The sequence below is a fragment of the Delphinus delphis genome, chromosome 10 (assembly GCF_949987515.2).
Source record: "Delphinus delphis chromosome 10, mDelDel1.2, whole genome shotgun sequence".
NCBI lineage: Eukaryota > Metazoa > Chordata > Mammalia > Artiodactyla > Delphinidae > Delphinus > Delphinus delphis.
Genome location: NC_082692.2, coordinates 100,095,641 through 100,113,132, shown reverse-complemented (window position 1 = coordinate 100,113,132; position 17,492 = coordinate 100,095,641). Strand labels below are relative to the sequence as shown.

General features: G+C 39.7%; 1 protein-coding gene across 3 annotated transcripts in view; it reads left to right on the top strand.

Moving 5' to 3' along the window:
- The window catches only part of NR2C2 (nuclear receptor subfamily 2 group C member 2), a 77,359-nt gene that overhangs the window by 4,303 nt on the left and 55,564 nt on the right, over positions 1 to 17,492 (top strand). The window contains exon 1 of one of the 3 annotated variants that reach the window (XM_060023104.1): positions 9,723 to 9,808. The exons of 1 other annotated variant lie outside the window; for it this stretch is intronic. In XM_060023104.1, coding sequence (XP_059879087.1) covers positions 9,749 to 9,808 — 60 coding nt within the window. In that variant the 5' untranslated portion in view covers positions 9,723 to 9,748. Of the gene's footprint in view, positions 1 to 9,722; positions 9,809 to 10,762; positions 11,227 to 17,492 lie in introns of those variants that run through there. One more of the 3 variants, XM_060023106.1, reaches the window with a different exon arrangement.

Sequence of the window (17,492 nt, the reverse complement as noted above, 5' to 3'; positions counted from 1 at the left end):
CTTTTGATTCCTTGAACTACCTAATTCAGGGTAACCAAAGAACTGATAGTTTAATGAAAAAGCTAAATATATATATATATTTATATGTATGTGTATATTATCTTATAACATTAAATTACTTATTTATTGCTTTCAACAGTTGTATTTATGGTGACCTTGAAGTTTTGTTTTCATGCACATGCCTTTACAGAAAGAAGGAAAACCTATGTGTAATAACGTCACTTCATGAGGACTTCTGGGAAGTTTTAGCATGTGTCTCCAAGGAGTCAAGTGACAGTGTATCGCCTGTCTCTGGAACCTTGAGTGGGTAGCCTCTCTGAGACTTATACATTCCCCAGTTGTAAAATGGGGAGGCGGGGAGCCAACACTGAGATTTGGGTCAGAAACAGGGACCACTTGTTATCCAGATGGCATAGAGAGCAAGGCAGGTGGGCCTGTGTGGATCAGCCCACCTTCAACTTTGGCCCTGAACACTGGCCTCATGTGTCTAGCTGCCTGACTGTCTCCATGTATTAAGGGCTTTCATTTGGGATTTTTATCCCTGAGTTTGCTTACCTATGTGCCATGTGCTCCTTTAGTCCCAAAGCACCTCGTAGAGCAGATACTAGTCCCCCTTAATCAATACTGCATAGGGGGAATTTGGGAAGGAATCAGTCTTAAGGCTCATCAAGTCTAGCCTCACACCTGATGCAAAACTCACCTGTCAGAGGTTAGTTTATCTCTTTTCACTTTATTGCTGGTTATGAGCAGCTTAGATGTAGACTTTTTCTCTCCATGTATTATTATCTTTAACCTAATCTGTCACACGTTGTAAAAGATATGCTCTTACCTGTTGGAGTTTCACTTGCCTCAACCTAATAGGCCTGGGGGCTGAGATTCTCTTTGTGACTCTGTCCCATCCTGCCATTCCTTCCCCATATCCCTTGTCACGCACTGCTGCTACTTGCTTCCCATTCTTTCTTCAGGTGCCCTGAGTGCTAGAGCTTTAAGCGGCAGGGGCTCTGTACAAAAAGGCAAGACTCCCTGGGAACAGTCAACTAGCATAGCTCACAGTGATGGTGGGGGGAGTGGATAGAAGACATTAAAGTCCAGATCAGGGCATTGGCATAGGGTACTGTTAGGGGGACAGAAAGAGCAGATTCATACCCCAGCATCTGGGAGTCTTGGAGCAGAGGGATGGGAAGGGAATTGTTAAGGATGGGAAAGGAACAGGCTAGCTCAGATGCTCAGCTATCTTTCTGATTACCCCTGGGCTCCAGGTAGCCTATAATCATGAAACCCAACCTCAGGGACAGAGTGTGATACCTCTTCCACTCTAATAAGAGGCCTGAAGTCCATAATAGGAGGTGAAACCTTTCATTCCAAAATTATCGACAGTAACCCTGATGATTCTAATCCCTGGAAGTGTTAACATGTTGATAGGGGGGAATTTCTGCCAATGATAGAAGAGCATATCATTCTCTCACTGGATTAGTGGAAGGTACGAGAGACGGTGTTGAGGCCTGGAAAATGAAGTGAATGCTATTCAAAGAGTGGGGAGAGAAATGAGAGGCTGGCAGGGCCAGACACAAACTTGAAGGTTTTATGGTTTTACTGGGAGCCACCTTACTTACCTTTATTGTTCATGTTTGAATAGAAGCTACGCCAAAAAAAAAGTTTCTTACCTGGCTGCCCATACATGCACCTCCAATAAAAACTCCAATAACTGCCTACCTCTATGTGGCAGGCAGGTCTCCACTGAGAAAGATAGACAGCTGAGATTGGATGGCTCTTAAGAAGTTAAACAATGCCAGCAGGCTTCAGGATGCATTTCCCCTGGTGGTATTTATTGTACAGTGAATCTGATTATGTATTATTTGTAGAACATTACAGAAATGTCATTTGTACTGCCCTCATTCTCTTTCTCTCCACTCATCCATTGCTTCTGCAATAATGCTTCCTTCTACTAGGTTGATGAGGTGAATAAGCCTGGAATTACTGAAAAGTCACCTTTTACCAAGATTAAAAGCACAAATCTCAAAGTGCATGTCAGCCTTTGGCTGAAAAGAGTGGTAATTAGGATATGTTTGATGACATAATTAATACAGTACAGATTTTTTTTAAGAAATTTTAAATTTATAACATATGTCTCTTTTCTGAAGAGGTAAAAGACAGTTTTTTAAAGTAGGAAAATTTTCAAAAGGCATGTACAGATCTTCCTTGACTTATGATGGGGTTATTTGTAAGTTGAAAATATATGTCAAGGGGACTTCCCTGGTGGCGCAGTGGTTAGGAGTCCGCCTGCCAATGCAGGGGACACGGGTTTGAGCCCTGGTCCAGGAGGATCCCACATGCTGCAGAGCACCTGGGCCCGTGCGCCACAACTACTGAGCATGCTCTCTGGAGCCCACAAGCCACAACTGCTGAAGCCCGTGTGCCACAGCTACTGAAGCTTGTGCGCCTAGAGCCTGTGCTCCACAACAAGAGAAGCCACCGCAAGGACAAGCCTATGTACCACAACGAAGAGTAGCCCCCACTCGCTGTGACTAGAGAAAGCCCACGCGCAACAACAAGACCCAACGCAGCCATTAATTAATTAAAAAAGAAAATATATTCGAAAATGCATTTGATATACCTAACCTACCAAACATCGTAACTTAGCCTTGTCTACCTTAAACATGCTCAGAACACTTACATTAGCCTGCAGTTGGGCAAAATCATCTAACAGAAAGTCTATCTTATAATTAAGTATTGAATATCTCCAGTAATTTATATTGAAAGTGAAAAACAGAACAGTTGTAAGTGTAGTGGTTGTTTGATCACGTGGCTGACTGGGAGCTGTAGCTGGCACTGCCCAGCATCATGAGAGAGGATCGTAACTTTATACTGCTAGCCCGGGAAGAGATCAAAATTCAAAAATCAAAGTACAATTTCTACTGAATGCATATCACTTTCACACCATGATAAAGTTGAAAAATCGTAAGTCAAGCCACCCTAAGTCAGGGACCATCGGTACAGGAGTGTTCATAGGAACACCAGTCATAAGAGCTCCAGACTAGAAACAGTCTAAATGTTCATCAGCTATAGAATGGATAAGTAAATTGTGGCATAGTCATATGTTGGAATACTATACAGGGATGAAAATGCACTGACTGCTCATGGTTATCACAACAATGAGGAAAAGAATCCAGACACACAAAAAATATATTAACATACAGCTCAAAAACAAGCAAAACGAATCCATGATAGTGAAAGTCAGGAGAGAAGGGAAGTAAGGGACTCTGAGGGCGTACAAGGGAGCCTTTTAAGGTGCTAGTAATGTTCTATTTTCTGATGTGAGTGGTGGTCTCTGAATGAAAATTCATTGAGCTGTTTCATTTATGATTTGTACACTTTTGTATTTGCATGTTATACTTCAGTAAAAAATTTTACTTTAAAAATGATGATAAAATTATCCTCACTGTTTGAATCAATATGATTATTATGTAGGTAAAATTGTAAGGGAAAGGTGTGTTCAAGTTCTAAAGGAACTGTCATGTTACTGTCCTGGTGGAGCTAGATCAGAAATTTCTGTGAGTAGTACTGAAACATCAATCATATATTTAGGAATTAGTGGTTATATAAATGAGTTATTAAATCATCAAGCTTATTGATGGAAGCAGCTTGTTCCTTTGGATAATTAATTGGTCTCCTGTCACTCTTTAAAATTCTCTTCTCTTGACTTCCTCTTCTGGGAAACTATTTTGAAGGGCGCTGTGGTGCAGAGGTTTTATTTTTTATTTTATTTTTTATTTTATTCACTCATTCATTCATTCATTTATTTGACTGCGCCGGGTCTTATTTGTGGCATGGGGGTTCTTCATTGTGACATGCGGGATCTTTTAGGTGCCGTGTACGGGATCTTTAGTTGCCGCATGCAGGATCTAGTTCCCTGACCAAGGATCGAACCTGGGTCCCCTGCATTGGGAGCACAGAGTCTTAACCACTGGACCACCAGGGAAGTCCCTGGTGCAGAGGTTTTAGAGTCAAAGAGACCTGAGTTAGAATCCCAGGTTTACCTCTTTCCAGCTGGATGACTTGGAACAAGTTGATTAAACTTCTGAGTCTCCGTTTTTTTCTGTCTGCATTGGTGCAGCTAATAATACCTACTCAGAAGGTATGTTAAGGATTAAATGATGCCTAGTTTGATATAAGGCACGTTGTAGGTTCTCAGAAAATCTGTCCTGCTTTCCTTCCATCCGTCTACCCCTGGGTCACACTAATAGAAACAAAGAAGGTGCGTTTCACCCTTACACTTGGGCCCTTGGTGAAACAGGAAAGCTACCCACACTCTACAATGATATTTTAGGAAAGGTCTCCACACACAGACCTGTAGCACTGCTCTGGTAGCTAGGAACTCCATGTAGATGAGAGCCACTTCTCTTCCCTGCAAGTCACTGCTCACGCATCTCCCCAGCGCCCACATACCATCGCTGCCCCTTTCTCGTAGCCCAGACTTGTAATATGGAAGAAACAAGTTTCCTGTGGGGGCAGGATATCACCTTACCCAAAAGGTAAGTAATCTTTGAGTCTAACTAGTGTCAGGGTTTCTGACAGACAGGATGTATATCTCAACTTGACCTTAGAGACATCCCCGTAAGCATCTTTTATGTTGATGAACATCTACTAAATTATACTAAATCTGTCACTTGATTTCCATTTCCTGTTTTCAAGTCTTGATCTATGATTTCAAGTCTTGAGCTATGTATTTCTCATTTTTTAATTCTTAGGCTATTTATATTTTTGTTTTTATTTTCCCATGAGTATAAAGAGAATTCTGACAATCTTAGCATAGTAAAACTTACACTGAATACCTTGTGCCTATCAAGAAGTTCTGTACCCAGTAGTATTTTGCAAATAGTTATTCGGTATTGGTTTATTTTTAAATATTTGTGAGATTTATCCTAATTCAGCCATTTCATTTCACTCAGTTGTGCAGTTTAATAGAATCAGTTATAAATGCTGTATGAGCATATAATGCATATACATATGTAGTTAAATTTCATGTGGATCTTATGTCAAAATGAGAGACATATTCCTAATTATAATATGCATTTTACAGTTTGTTGTTGCTTTCAAATGTCTTTGAAATTTGTGCTAGTAGTAGCTCCCATGCATTGCATGCCTGCTGTGTGCCAGGCACAGTGTTAGGCCCTTTACATTGTATTAAGATCTATTCTGGGCTTCCCTGGTGGCGCAGTGGTTGAGTGTCCGCCTGCTGATGCAGGGGACACGGGTTCGTACCCTGGTCCGGGAAGATCCCACGTGCCGCAGAGCGGCTAGGCCCGTGAGCCATGGCCGCTGAGCCTGTGTGTCCGGAGCCTGTGCTCCGCAACAGGAGAGGCCACAACAGGGAGAGGCCCGCATACCACACACACACACACAAAAAGATCTGTTCTTTTTTTTTTCCTTATTAATTTATTTTATTTATCTATTTTTGGCCGCGTTGAGTCTTTGTTGCTGCGCACAGGCGAGCGGGGGCTACTGTTCTTTGAGGTGTGTGGACTTCTTATTGCGGTGGCTTCTCTTGTTGCGGAGCATGGGCTCCAGGCGCTCGGGCTTCAGTAGTTGTGGCGTGTGGACTCTAGAGCACAGGCTCAGTAGTTGTGGCGCACGGGCTTAGTTGCTCTGCGGCATGTGGGATCTTCCCGGAACAGGGCTCAAACCCGTGTCCCCTGCATTGGCAGGAGGATTCTTAACCACTGCGCCACCAGGGAAGCCCCATGTATTAAGATCTATTCTTAATGATAACTTCATGCAGTTCAGTATCAGAGAAATTAACTTAGTGCCTGCCAGAGCCTCTAAACCCAGTATATTTGTTTAGAAGAGAAACTACCAAGGCAGTAAATATTTTGAATGTTATATGATTATGGGCCACGTAATACGTAAATAAGGATGATGTGAATCAGTTGATTGTGAAGGGAAAGGTAGGCTCACCCATTCCTGTCAGTGAAGACAGAGTTTCCTTGTCCCAGGATTTGTTTATTGTTATTTGAGACATTGGCCTCTCAGCCTGCCCCTGTGGAGAGCATAGCTGGGCTGTTCTCTAACTCACTGGGATTCAGGTGCTCCTGGGCCGAACCTAGCTTTCACTGCAGGTCACTGGGGTTTGTAGCCCTCCGCTGAAAAGTTTGCAAAGTTTGGTCAGCTGTACACTTTTCGTAAGTCTGGAAGAGTTGATTAAAGTCACCATTGTGTTCTCTGTATCTTTGCTGTTAAGAGTTATATTGATCTACTTGTATTTGAAAGAATTTATGTTATAAAACCTACTGCCACATGAGGCCAAGCAATAATAGTTTTACTTGCGCCATTCTGTGGTCTGTATGACAGTTTTTATATACTGTGCCTTGTTGTCATTTCTGTGCTATACAGCAAGGACTCACTAGTTCAGGTTAAGTTTAAGAGTCTGCCTGCATCCATAGTCTTTGTTGCCACCACTTTCTAACTGGCCTCCCATAGACCGTCCTTTTCTATCATCTCCACACTGTCGCCCAAAGGATTTTTTTTTTTTTTTGAAGATCCAGATGTGATCACTACATTTCCCTACCAAACTTCTGATAGTTCTCATTGTCTACAGTGTCAGCCTCTCTCCTCCCATGACCTCTCCAACAATCCCCACCAGATTGCCTGCTGTTCCTCTGCTGTGCCATTCTCATAACCTGCAGTTTGAGCTCTGCTTAGAATTCTCTCCCATCCGCCCTCTGTTTGCTTGCTAAATTCCCACTTTCCTTCAAGACCAGTCTAAACAGCTCCTGTCCTGTGAAACTGTCATTGCTCTCAGAGGTGCTTCTTCCTTCGGACACTCTGTAGCATCTACATGGCACAGCTCTTAGTAGTTTCCTTCTTAAGTTCTTCAAGGACAAGGACTTTCTCCTCCTCTTCCTCCTCTTTTCCTTCTTATTGTTGTTACTAATTCTCAGCAGCCAACTTATTGCTTAGTTATTTTTAAAGGGTTGATGGTGGTTGAACTTGATTAGTTTAAAACCACCATAGGAAAATATTCTGTAGTGTTTGTTGTTGTTGTTTTGTTTTAACTTAAGGTACTTGGTTTTATAGCTCTTTGGTTAATGAATTGGGAAACATTGTGGTCGTTGGGGGCAGTCCTTCAGGGTTAGGAGCTGAGTGGGTCAAGCACCAGCCTTTGAAGACTCAGGTTTCTGTTCCCAGAGCTGCTTTAGTGTTCAGTCCAGAGTACTTATGAATACAGTGCCTGGGGTATAGTAACCACTCAGTAAGTGTTAGTTACTCTTTACATTAGCCTGCTCAGCTCTACCAGCAAGGCTGTTTTGAAGTGCTTTGTCTAGTTTGTACTGGCAAAACAATAGGATTTTTTTGTTTTTCAAATGCAAAATTATATTGTGCTAGTGAATATGTAGACACGACCCACTGTTCCCTGGAGCTTTTCATTCTTGAAGGACACCCCCTCATTGATAACCACCTCCCAGTACCCTTTCCAAAGCTTTACCCTTCCTTCTCACTATGTGTCTCAGCCTATGGCTGCGGTAGCCAGTAAAACAGGCTCTCGGGTGAATCTTACTCCCTGATATCCTGACATCCAGACACCCATAGTCTTTGTTAAATGTTTTCCCTCCCTTCTTAACATCACCAGAGGATGTTGTTTTACTTACTTCTTACATTGTGATACCTTAAAACTTGGAGGATCAAGCACCTCTTTTAGGGAAACCCAATAGAAAGATATGCCTTTCTAATACTTTGTTATTTCTGTACTCTAATACTCACTAATATTTCCCTAACAATATTTTTGTAATACTCAAGTTCATGTATTTCTTGCATAAAACTGCAGTTAACAGCAATAGAAATGCTAATAACACCTAAAAGTGATAAAATTAATAGTCACAGCTGCATATTTGGGTTTTATTTCTTAATATAATCTATTTGCTATCTTCATCCATTTGATTCTTTAGAGAGCTCTTACTTACTGTTTTGAGAAAAAAAGATTAGAACTCTGGACTTTTCACATGCAATAGTTGTGTTTTTAACAACAGTTGATTGACTTTTCTGGTACATGTGAAGTGATGCTTTTTTCCTCTATGCCTTATTAGTTGGAATCAAACTGTGAGTAGGGGAAAAGACCAGTGTTTTTCTGTGCTTTTTCTTCTAGAAACAAAGAAAAGTAAACAAAAGTTAAAAGTCTTGAAGACTTATTAAAAGAATAAATAGCCAGAAACACTGCCTCCCCAGTCTTGGTCCTAATCCTGTTCTTAGAAGATGATTCACTGGCACTGGTGACCTGGTATCATTATAGCAGTTGATGCAGTATGTACTCTTAGAGGATATTGATCCTTGAAGGCAGGGCCGATTTCTTTTATATTTATATTTATATATTTATATATATATAAATATATATATATATTTATATATTATATTATATATAAATATATATTTATATATTATATATTTATATTTCTTTTATATTTGTCACTCAGGGTTTCCCATTTCTCTGTCATTACCATTTTGCCAATAAAATAATCTGAATAATGATAATAGAAGTGGCTGTCTAATACTGGATAGAATAACGTAGAAAGTTACCAGAGAGTGAAAAAGTTTATAGACATCAGTGCTTATAAATATAATACTTTAGGTGAGAACTATAGGAAAGTGTTTTGTAAAGTTGCATTGCAGAATAGTCCAGTTTGTGATTGAGGAGGGGCCAAGCAAATAAACTGTGTGTGCATTTTATGCATTACACACTTGGAAGGACTATATAGATTTTTTGTATACATGCTGAAAATAAATTATACAAGAGCTTTAAACTCCTATTAACCATAGGATCTGTGCAGTCAATAATGAAGTCTTTGCTTTGTCCAGGAATTAGGTCCAAAGTGGAATCCCTTTATCCTGAATTCTTTGTGGTAGAGTTAATTGGAAAAGGTTTAGGGACTATTCAGGGGATCTTTATGTCATGACCTGAAGAGACCAGGGGGTGTGTTTCATCAACACTGCTTGCACTCAAGTGATTCTGACCCAGGAGACTAGCATGCTTTTTGGACTTTAGATGAACTTCCTCAATTTAAGGCAATTGATGGCATAATTTTTCTAATAATATAAAGCTGAATTATCTGGGTTTCTAATTTAATGAGGACTTAAAAATATAAATTGATAAATTTATGAGTACCGTGTTCTTAGCCCACTTTAGTAATGCAGTCTCCTTACTTCTTTTCTTACTTTGTTAGTGATAGTGTTTGCCTTTAAACCCATGAGTGAGGTGTGTTAGCACCTGGGCAGGGTTTTGCTCCTTGCTTGGTCACTAGTAACAGAAGTACAGTTGCTGATAGCAATCTAATGCTCTGTATTGAAGTTGATCTTACACCTTTCTCAGATAGCCACCTTCTTATTCAGCACACTGTGACAAGGAGCTATCCAAAAAGGTGCGATTCCCACCTGCCTGAGAGGTGAACTGAGCTGTTAGAACCCAAGAGAACTGATAAAGTTCCAGATTCATCTTGTCTGTATTTACCAGGGCAAGTCTTGTTTCCCAATTGAAATGTTACTACTGATTAATATTAGTACCTGTAATTGAAGAAGCCGGTGCAGCCTATCCAGATATGCTTAGTCTGCTAGCTCGTTGTCTGTGGAGGGCAAAATCTGCACCAGGTGGTACCAAAAAAGGATTTTGATTACTGATGTTTTTCAAGTAGGCTGGTTTCTCTCCACCTGATAGAAGTTGCTACATCTTTCCAAACAGGTTCTCTAATGATCTTGCTTCACCATGGCTACAAATATGGAGGGGCTGGTTCAGCACAGAGTGGGGACCCAGCAGGTGGCTGAGGTGAGTGACAGGGGCTAGCAAAATAGCTGGCACCCTTGCTTTTAAAAGGAAAAGTACATCAGTGTGTGCTGTTCTTTCAAAACAGTCCCAATGAAGTCAGCATGTGAGCCAGATCCAAAGCAGGATGCTGCCATTGAAGAAAAATGAAAATGACAAGAACATTTGCTCCTAAAGTTTCTTTGCATGAATAGGGTGGCCTAGCTGCATACGATGAGGTGACTTTAAACATTTTACTTTGAACAAAAACTAAGAGTCTAATGTTGCTTGTCAAGCTTGTGAGTATAGTTTTAAGTCAAAGGCTCTTAGTTTCTTGCACAGTTGATACTCTGTTAATACTGTGTATGGTGGAAAGCGGATTCTGTGCATTCTACAGTCATTGTTGACCTTCTTCCATGTACTGGGGATTTTGCTAAGTGCTAAGAAATATGGAGGTGAATGAGCCATTGGTCCTTCCTTTAGTGTTCTCTGGGCCTGGTTAAGGAGTAATTATAAAATGGTAAGACGTGAAACTCCATGCAAAGAAGGTAATCCTGGAGGTGGGTCTTGCATTGCAAGTAATCATTTGTTAGGCAGACCTAAGGAAGCAGGGTTGGAAACTGGCAGATGCTGAGGAGGGTATCCTAAGTCAGAAACCTATGCAAAGACAGGACAGAGACATGAAGTAGCTTGGAATGTTCAGGCAACTCGAGGTGTAAAGGAGGGAAGTAGGGCCAGATCTTTTCAGTCTGTACCAGGCCCTCTGCAAGGGCTTCAGTCCTGAACAACCTTTTGAGGTTTGGTGTGATCGCTAATTCCCATTTAATAGGTGAGGAAACCAAGGCTCAAGGACAAGTAACTGGCCAAGGGCACACTGACCCAGTTCTGTTTCACTTCTTCCAGAGCTCCTCCAATAAACCATGCATCATGCTGCAAACAGGAGCCATTAGAAGGATTCAGATTTGTGTTTTTGAACCAATAATCGTATTTCTAAGGTGAAGACACAGATTTATCAAAGGATGGACATTTAAAGAAAGGATTTTTTAAAATAAAAAATAAGTACACGAATGCCAGTTTATACCAGTAAAATTGGTGAGCAGACTTTTCAGATTTTAGATCAACCATTGACTTTAAGGCAGCAGTATAATAATCATCCCTTTCACCCGGCAAATAAGGGTTAGTGTTAACTGAAGATGAAAGCAGATAGATTTTACAAATTTTTAAATATATTTTTGGAAGAGCTAAAGAGCTGTGAAAGTATTGGGGTTAAAATGCTTGTGTTTATAGTTTGTCTTAGGAACAATTACCTTGAAAATCACTGTTGGCTTTTCAAATATTTAGGGTTATTTTGCATTTAATACAGTTTCCAGTTGAGACTGACTTGGAGACTAGTATGTGGATCACTGCCTTAAGAAGTCATCACTAACTCTTTAGGAGAAGAGGTTAGTATAGTAAGTAACCTATAGTACTGACCTATAGTAATTTATAGGATAATACAAGTTTTGTGTATGTATTCAGAAAATTTCCTAGGTAAAATTTTCTGTCAGATGCCTTACTTCCATCAAGAAATGGAATTTCATGTGTTAACTTAGTGCAACTATTGTTTCCCATGGCGAAAAGCACATTTTGAGGAGACATCCAAAATAGTAGGAGGCATTATTAATTTGGAGAACAAAAGCAATCTTCCTATTTAAAATATTCCCTAGATTTCCATGCTGTTATTTTGAAATTTCAAGTTTGATGACTTTAAACTACATGTGGTAGCTGTATATAATATTAAATCAGCGAAATGAGTAAGAGAGCCTACAGTTCATCATGTTGGTGCTAAACAATAATTGAGTGGGAATGAAGTTTTTAAATTAGGGGTTATTAGCAGTCATTTGGGGACAGTTGTTTATTCAGTCAGCAGACAGTGAAGAAACATACCTCTTCCCTGCCTGTTTGCCAGAAGCACACACAGGTGAGTAATAGGACTGGGGATCTGCTCACCAGAGCTCAGTGTTGCAGGGATCAGGCATGAGACAGGCTACACCAGAGGACAGGCTCTCCATAGTGGAAAGGGGGCTCTCTAGCGATCAGACAGATTGGGGTTTAAATCCAGGTCCTGCCATTTGCTATCTGGGTGACTGCCTTGTTCCTCAGTTTTCTCATCTAGAAAATGGGAGTAGTACTAGAACCTATTATCTCATGGGATTGTTTTGAGAAGTCATTGAAATAAAAACATATAAGGAGGGCTTCCCTGGTGGCGCAGTGGTTGAGAGTCCGCCTGCTGATGCAGGGGACACGGGTTCGTGCCCCGGACTGGGAAGATCCCACATGCCGCGGAGCGGCTGGGCCCATGAGCCATGGCCGCTGAGCCTGCGCGTCCGGAGCCTGTGGTCCGCAACGGGAGAGGCCACAGCAGTGAGAGGCCTGCGTACCGCAAAAACAGAAAACAAAAAACAAAAAAAAACGTATAAGGAGCTTTAGCAGGTCCCACGCTTTTGCTCCATAAATGAGATAGAGCAACATTGTCAATAGTGTAAATGATTTTCTTTCAAGTCCCCAGGACAACCTTTTTCCCTATGGACCAGATAAGTCACATTACCAAAATAAGCTACAAAAGTTGGATCATACAAACGAACAATTTGATGTCCTATAATGTGCTCCGATTTATTCAGTTATTCACAGAGACAGTTTAGTATAGTGGTCAAGAGTATAGACTCTGGAGCCAGATGGCCTGGTTTAAATCCTGATCCTGCCACTTGCAAACTGTGTGACCTCTCTGTTTTTTGGAATTGTTTATGAAGAGCTAATATTAATTCTTCTTTAAATGTCTGGTAAAATTCAGCAGTGAAGCCATGTGGGCTTGGGCTTTTCTTTGCAGGTAGTTTTTTAGTTCCAAATTTAGTCTCATCACTTGTTATAGGTCTGTTCATATTGTCTTTTTCTTCTTGAGTCAGTTTCAGTAGTCTGTGTCTTTTTGAGAATTTGTTTGTTTCATCTAAGTCATCTAATTTATTGTCACAACAGTTGTTCACGGTATTCTTTTATCCTTTTTATTTCTATTAATAAGGTCAGTACCAATTTCTCCTCATTCATTTCTGATTCTATTTAGTAATTTGAATCTTTTTCTTGGTCAGTCTAGCTAAAGATTTGTCAGTTTGTTGACCTTTTCAAAGAACCGCCTTTTGATTTCATTGATTTTTCTCTATTGTTTTTATATTCTCTGTTTCATTAATTTCCACTCTCATCAAAACCACAAGGAGATAACCATTTTACATCCACTAGAATGGCGAGGGGTGGGGTGGGGGGAAGGTCAGATAGCAAGTGTTGGTGAGGATGTGGAGAAATTGGAAACTTCCTATATTACTGGTAATAATGTAAAATGGTGTAGCCACTTTGGAAAACAGTCTGGCAGTTCTTCAGAAAGTTACATATGAAGTTACCACATGACCCAGCAATTCCATTCCAAGCTATATTCCCAAAAGAAATGAAAACATACGTCCACACAAAAACTTGTGCACCAATGTTTATAGTAGTAGTATTCAAAATAGCCAAAAGGTAGAAATAGTCAAATGTCCATCAACTGACAAATGAATAACAAAATGTGGTATATCCAGACAGTAGAATATTATTCAGCTATAAAAAGGAATGAATTACTGATGCATGCTACAGCATGGATGAACCTTGACAGCATTATACTAAGTGAAAGAAACTAGTCACAAAAGACAACATATTATATTATTCCATTCATATGAAATATCCAGAACAGGGAACTCTATAGAGATAGAAAATAGGTTATAGTGGTTGCCTAGGGCTGGATTTTGGAAGTGATACCTAAAGAGTACAGGGTTTCTTTTTGAGGGGATGAGATTTTTCTAAAATTTTCTGTGGTGATGGTTGCACATATGTGTGTATATACTAAAAACCATTGAATTATACACTTCAAATGGGTAGAATGTATGGTAGGTGAATTAGAGCTCAATAAAAGTATTTTTTAAAAACAATACATAACAGCAACCAGATGCCACTACCAAAATTAAGAGGTATTTTCCAAAATAAAAGAACAAAAAGAAATGGAGAAAAAAAAAACTAGAGGGATTTGTGACTTCTACTTTTTAATTAGAATTATATACTTTCTAAAACAGTAAAGCATGATTACATATGCAGTATATACAGTTTGATTCCAGTTTTGTAAGGTATTTATTTCTCAGATGTATCTGTAGCTACATAATACAGTGTGCCAGGTGTTATGCTCAGCTCATCACCTCATTTAATACTTCAGTTAACACTATAAGGAAAGTATTATTTTCCCCACTTTAAGTGGGGGAAACTGAGAGGTAGAGAGATTACTTTGCCATATCTGAGTGACTTAAGAGCCTAGACTTTTACACTACACAGTAAGTTCATTTTTTATTTTATTAAAAACATTTTTTCTTCCAATTTTTTTTTTAATCAGTGTTAGACATTGCCCTTTTTTGGGAGAGAGGTTTTTTTTAGTTTTAATTGTGGTAAAATATAAAATTTGCTATTATAACCATTTTTAAGCATATAGTTCTATGGCTTTAACTACCTTATTCTGTAACCATCACCACTGCCCATCATCAGAACTTTTCATCTCCCCAAACTGAAACTCTCTACCCTTTAAACACTAACATCCATTCCCTCTTCCCCTCTACCCCTGCAGTATTTTATTCTTTTTGAGGCTATTGTAAATGGAATTGTTTACTTAATTTTTTTGAGCATCATTGTTAACGGTGTAGAAATGCAACTGATTTTTGTGTTGATTCTGTATCCTGCAACTTCGCTGAATTTGTTTATTCTAGTGTGTGTGTGTGTGTGTGTGTGTGTGTGTGTGTGTGAGACATCTTTAGATTTTCCTATGTGGAAGATCATGTCATCTGTGAATAAAGATAATTTTACTTCTTCTTTCCCAATTTGGATGCCTTGTACTTATTTTTCTTGCCTAATCATTCTGGTTGGAACTTCTAGTATATTGAGTAGAAGAGGTGAAAGCAGTCATTCTTGGCTTCCTGATCTTAAAGGAAAATTTTTCAGTCTTTCATCACAAAATGTGATGTTAGCTGTGGGTTTTTCACAAATGACCTTTATTATGTTGAGATAGTTTCCTCCTATTCCTAGTTTGTTGGATGTTTTTATCATGAAAGGGTGTTGAATTTTGTCAGGAATAAACCCCACTTGGTCATGTGTATAATCTTTTTTTTTTTTTTTTTTTTTTGCGGTACGCGGGCCTCTCACTGTTGTGGCCTCTCCCGTTGCGGACCACAGGCTCCGGACGTGCAGGCTCAGCGGCCATGGCTCACGGGCCCAGCCGTTCCGCGGCATGTGGGATCTTTCCGGACCTGGGCACGAACCCGTGTCCCCTGCATCGGCAGGCGGACTGTCAACCACTGCGCCACCAGGGAAGCCCAGTATCATCTTTTTAATATGCTGCTGATAACAGTTTGCTTGTATTTTGTTGAGGAATTTTGCATTGGTATTCGTAAGGGATATTGATCTGCAGTATTCTTTTCTTGCAGTGTCTTTGCCTGACTGGTATCAGGGCAATGCTAGCTTCATAGAATGAGTTTGGGAGTGTTCCTTCTTCCTCAGTCTTTCAGAAGAGTTTGAGATGGATGGTGTTAATTCTACTTTAAATGTTCGGTATAATTCACTAGGGCTGCTCCAGGGCTTTTTGAGGGGTGGGGAGGCTTCATTACTGATTCAATCTTCTTACTAGTTATAGGTCTACTCAGATTTTCTATTTCTTCATGATTCAGTCTTGGTAGGTTGTATGTTTCTAGGAATTTGTCCATTTCATCTCAGTTATCCAGTTTGTTGGTATACAGTTGTTCATAGTACTCTTTTAAAATCCTCTTTATTTCTGCAAAATCAGTAATAAGTTCATTTCTGGTATTAGACATTTTTTGACTTAGTATATAAATAAACTTTAGTTTTCATTCAGTTCCTCACACGCCCATATCTTCCCTTCATTCTCCCAATAAAAGTGTATCCTCTTTGCATAAATTAATGTTCTGTTACCTAACTATGACATTATCACGTATACTTCCTAGTATCTCCAATATAGTTGTAGAACCCTCTGAATACTATTCTTCATACAAATACATCAGAGGAATTTTCAGTTTCCTTTATTTTCCTGTGAAAACATTCCTCCTAAAGTCCTCTGACCTGCTCCAGTCCCTACTGATTGCTTTTTAAGCCTGCTGCACAGCTGTCATCCTTTATTTGTCTCTTGTTTGGGATTCTTTCCTTGAATTCATGGTTTTTTTTCCTTTTTTTTTTAAAAATGTAAATAACATGGTCCAGAAACGTCCTAAGAAAGAGTGCATCAGAGATGAATTGTTTTTAGATCTTGCATATCTAAACGTGTCTTTATTTACACCCACATGCTTGAGTGATAGTTTGGGGATAGAAATCTAAGTTGAAAATAATAATTTTACCTCAGAATTTCAAGGCATCATTTTATTGTCTTCCAGCTTTGAGAAGGCCATTTACATTCTTGATTCTCTTTAAGTGTCTCTCTCCCTCTTTCTCTCTTGCCTTTTCTGTCCCCTACCTCCATGGTTAAGATCTTTTCGGGGCTTCCCTGGTGGCGCAGTGGTTGAGAACCTGCCTGCCAATGCAGGGGACACGGGTTCGAGCCCTGGTCTGGGAAGATCCCACATGCCGCGGAGCAACTAGGCCCGTGAGCCACAACTACCGAGCCTGCACGTCTGGAGCTTGTACTCCACAACAAGAGAGGCCGCGCCAGTGAGAGGCCCGCGCACCGCGATGAAGAGTGGCCCCCGCTCGCCGCAACTAGAGAAAGCCCTCGCACAGAAATGAAGACCCAACACAGCCAAAATAAATAAATTAATTTTTTTTTAAAAAAAGATCTTTTCCTCATCCCTTTTGTTCTGAAATTTCATAGTAATGTCTCTTAGTGTAGTTTTTCTTTTATACATTATACTGAGCACTCAGAGGGTCCTTTCAATCTAGAAACTCACGACCTCCTGTTCTATGAAATTGTTTTACAGTAGTTCTCTGATAATATCTTCCCTCAGTATTTTTCCAGTCTCTTTCCAGAACTCCTAATTAATTGGATACTGGAGCTCTTGAACTAATCATTTCTTCATTTTTTCTCTTCTGTTTCTAGCTCTTTCTGCTGCTTCTACTTTCAGGGAGATTTCCAACTTAGATCTGTCTTCAGGTCTTACCAGTTGCTTGAGCATATTATTTAACCTTGCTGTGCCAGTGTCCCCAACTATCAAATGGGGTTAATGATTATACTTATTGTAGAGGATTATTGTGAGAATTCAGTTAGTGTGTCTAAAGCATGTCACATAGTAATAATACAGTGTGGCGAGTAGTCACTGCCCAGCTCCTGCTGCTGTTGCTGCTGTTGTTTCTTCAACATTGTTTTCTTCTTTGCTATCTTATTTTTCATTTTAGAAACTTTTTTCTGTTTTTCTTTTATAGCAACTTTTTTTTCTTTTATTTTCCTTTCTTAATTGAAATTTTATTGGTTGTTTTGAGCATCAGTACAGAGACATTTCAGTTTGTACGCAATTTGTGACATATGTACCGAACATCTAAAAAACCATGTAGTTGTCTTTCTTAAAGTTATTGCAGCTTAAAATTTGGCAGCAAATTTTTCTGTAAGAGGATATCAAGTACCAGTATCTTCAAGTGTTGATAAACTGTTACATTTTAAGTCCCATTAATT